The sequence below is a fragment of the Plectropomus leopardus genome, unplaced genomic scaffold, assembly GCF_008729295.1.
Source record: "Plectropomus leopardus isolate mb unplaced genomic scaffold, YSFRI_Pleo_2.0 unplaced_scaffold21275, whole genome shotgun sequence".
NCBI lineage: Eukaryota > Metazoa > Chordata > Actinopteri > Perciformes > Serranidae > Plectropomus > Plectropomus leopardus.
This window is the reverse complement of record NW_024623022.1, coordinates 1-3,861: the sequence shown is the minus strand read 5'-3', so window position 1 is coordinate 3,861 and position 3,861 is coordinate 1. Positions and strand designations below refer to the sequence as shown.

Here is a 3,861-nt window from a genome sequence, read left to right as displayed (position 1 = left end):
CTATACAGCTTTTCAGCATCAACGCAGCCATTTTATTATCTCTGTGTCTGAACACAATGTAGAAGAAATGAGATAATATTTGTACAGCAGTTAAAGAAAAAAAACTAAGCCTGCATGGATGGTAATAATTATAGCAGGATATTTAGCCTCAGAAACAGACGTGCTGCTCGGTTGGGAAGCAGTGGAAATCTTACATAAAGTGTCAAATCCATTGCATTCCTAATATAAGCCATATTGTATAAAAATATATTTGAGCATACTGCTAAAGTTTCCACTCAAAACTCTTTTACTGACATTACAGCAGCACTGCTGTAGTTTTTCTTCATGAAATGAAGCCATGCTTTGGACTGTTTCCTCCTCTCTGCCATGACTCCTAATTGTTGCAAGTCTCCAGCAGCGTAGATGCATGGCTTTGAAACTGTTTTGTAATGTGCAACTGTCAGAAAAACATGCCAGTATTGATAAAAGGAGTAATTAAGCTCGGGGGCATACGATACCAATGTATCACACAATTTGGAATAAAATCTCATCTGGAAGTGGTTCTCATTTCCCATATTTACTTTTGTTAGTGCTCTTTTTCTGTTTTCTTGGACGCAAGCACATTTACAGAGACAAAGGAAGACTGGACATGAATAAAATAAAATAAATCTGCAAATTTGCATTGACAGTGAATTTACTAATAAGCTTCTATTACCTTCCAGTTTGGAGGCTTTCTCTGGTTTAGTTTTGGCTTTGAAAGGTGATGACTGCTCCTCCTGCACACATGAAAACAAATACTTAATGACACAAGTCACTCAGACTGCATCTCGATAAAAACACATTCACACTCAGCTACACTTACACAGTTCTCCACAGGCAGAGGCTTTCCATTGTGAAAGTTGGTGAGAATCAGAGCGATGGTTGTCAGAGTTTTTCCCTGGAAAATACAGACAGGATTTACTGTTGATTCACATTGATTGTTGTTGATCTCGTTGACTATTGATTGTGTTGAATGTAGAGGAGATGTAGTGGAGAAAAAAATGTTTCTTCTTCCCTTCTTTTTATTGGAGAAAACATCATGTTTACCAGCATCCCTGCAGTCTGAGTTTAACATTTACTACTAATTTTCAACACATTTTAAAACACCATTTTCACAATTTTCTCGTCAGTAACTAAAAACTAATTAAGATATTGTTGGCAATGATATCACATCACATAAGAGTGTGTGTTACCCACCAGTCCCATGTCATCTGCCAGTATTCCCCCACGAACTCTCTCTGGTTTTTCTTTGGCAGAGAAGCACGTGAGGCTGTTATAGTAGAGCTCGCCTCTCTTCTCCCAAAAGGGTGGCAGTGCAGATTTGTTTTCTCGAGCACACATCCAGGACAGTGCCTGCTTCTGGTGAGGCAGGAGAGGAGTACCCACAGACTGCAGAGAGACAGAGTTGCATGTTCACACTCACACATAAACTAACACAATGATGGAAAAACACACCAACAACCACTATTACAACAACTACTTCAGCATGCAAGGCGGGGAATGGCAGAGATGAGAAGCATTTTCTCCAAAAACCCTGTCAAAACAGGGGCAGATATAAATTGTTCTTCTTTTTAGTGGATGTTATAAAGACAAGAAGTCGAAAAAAAATCAATAAGAAACAACATCCAATCATTAGTTACGGGCATTATTGTTGTGAAACTAGTGAGAAAAAACATAAAATAAAATACTGACCACAAAAAGACAAATAAACAGATAATAAAATGTACCTCTGCCGCTTCTTTCTCTCCGTCTTTACTTGCCATCAAGTCATCGAAGAGGTGGTCAAATGCATTCTTCAGCTGAAAGGAAAAAGGATTTTTAACTCCATATGTATCGCACTGATTTATCGGCCGAGCATCGATGTTGGCCAATATTTGACACTTTGAGCGCCATCGGCGTATCGGCAAATAAAATGACATGTCAGACTTAGACAGCAGTAGCTGACATATACAGCTGCTGATTCGGCCTTGTGGGAGTATTACAGTTTCCAGAAAAGTGACTGCACCCAGATACTGGAGAAATAATCACCTTCATTTCTCAGCACTGGCACAAATGGCATGCAAATACCTATGTGCTCATATAGGTGGGTAGTAGAAGGTATAACAGGTTGAGACGGCATTTGAAAATTATTTTATTTTCTATTTTAAAAAATAATAACTAAAATGAATGTAAAAAAAGAAAAAATGTAATGTAAAATGTAGAAATGAAAAAATGCACCGATTGTGAAATTGTAGGCCAGTGCCTACAAATATTAGCATAATTATTATACAACATTTGTGCACTTAATTCACTCAGCACTAACAAGTCCTAACAATAATCAATTTTGCAAACCTTTTTTAGCTAACACAGCTATGTAATGTTCAGACATCCAGCTTCAACCATGCATTGTGGTTAGAAAAGGAATATTATTAATGCTTACGAATGCAGCCACTGATACCTGATTACCTGCTTTACATTACATATCCAAAACATAGAAACTTCCCAAATATTTTTTGCTTCTTCAGTGTAACAATGTTACATGCTTACTAGATAATATCAAAATGGCTAAATTTAAGTAGAATACCTCCTGTGCAGTTAGTGGGATGGTCACTCCTTTTTTAGATGGTAATGCACCTGCACCTTGGCTATATGAACTCTGATATGAACCTAAAATCACACAAACAAAATAAACAGTGAAAGTAATGCCACTGACTGACAACTGACATTTTTATTGCAACAGTGCAGGCTATGTGGTTAAATATGACAGGTTTTCTCATCAGAAGGCAAGTTAGATCTATCTGATGCCTAAGTGTGTTTGTACCTGTTGCGCTGATTCCACCTGGGTTCAGTTTATATCCGTGACGTGCCATGCGTTCAATCACAGCCTTTTTCTTCTCTTCTTTGCCCCAGAAGGACAGCATCACTGGCATGTTGAAGTGGTTTCTCGTCCCTGAGTGTACCACCCTGAAACAGCAATGAGACAACCACATAGACAAAATCACACAGTTAAATCTACTGAAAATTAAAATTTGATATGAATGATAACAAAAATAATTGTCTAATGAGTTATATTTATAAAGAGAGGCTCTAAACAGCAGCCATGTATGCATACACCAATGGTTAGTCAGGTGTTATTGCAGGATTGCAGCAGCTTTATGAGAAAAGTCATTCTGACATTGAACATGTCAGCTGAGAATGACACTGACAGGCAATTAACAGTCTACTCACCCCTCTACTTTAGCCAAATTGTTGTCCATGATGTGGGCCATAGCTGCTGCCAGCTCCCGTTTGATATGACCCACTTGATTGCCATAAATGTTGGCAACCATTACTGCATTGCGGTCATATGGATTCTGGGGCTGTCGCACTAAACCAACCATTTCTCCTTGATTCACCTGGAAGCAGCAAAACACAGATGATTTAAAGGTTTCTTAATCTTTATCTGCACTATGTGGCAATTCTGTTTTGTTTGGGAAATCTGTGAACTAGATGAATAAAGGTGATCCTCACCACTCCTGTGTAATATCTGAGGCCAACCACAGTGCCCTGCATATGGCCAAACAGCACGCTGCCATCTGCGTCCGGCTCCTCAGATGCTGCGGCTCTGATAGCCTGGGAGAGGGTCTCTGCATTGGTCTCACTGCGGTCCGCGAAGAGGTCCACCTCACTGTACCTGTCCCAACCGAACCTCCACCTGCGGGAAAACATGACACCTGGAGCCTACACAAAGACATACACAACAAACAGAAGAAAAATGTGAGTTGACAGTTTAGAGACAGTGAAAAGAAGCTTGAGCTGACAACTTGACCCATAAAATCCCATCAGGTAGCTGGAGGTTGTAACTGTAGGAAAGGTTGAACCAGA

General features: G+C 39.4%; 1 protein-coding gene across 1 annotated transcript; it reads right to left on the bottom strand.

The window, feature by feature from the left end:
* Positions 1-453: 453 nt before the first annotated feature.
* On the bottom strand, positions 454-3,717 carry LOC121965705 (helicase-like transcription factor; the record flags this gene model as incomplete). Its single annotated transcript, XM_042515832.1, has 8 exons — positions 454-755; positions 842-916; positions 1,216-1,407; positions 1,746-1,817; positions 2,582-2,664; positions 2,819-2,961; positions 3,226-3,392; positions 3,508-3,717. Coding segments are annotated over 8 exons (1,244 nt in total), but the record flags the coding sequence as incomplete, so codon positions are not given.
* Between the last annotated feature and the right edge of the window lie 144 nt (positions 3,718-3,861).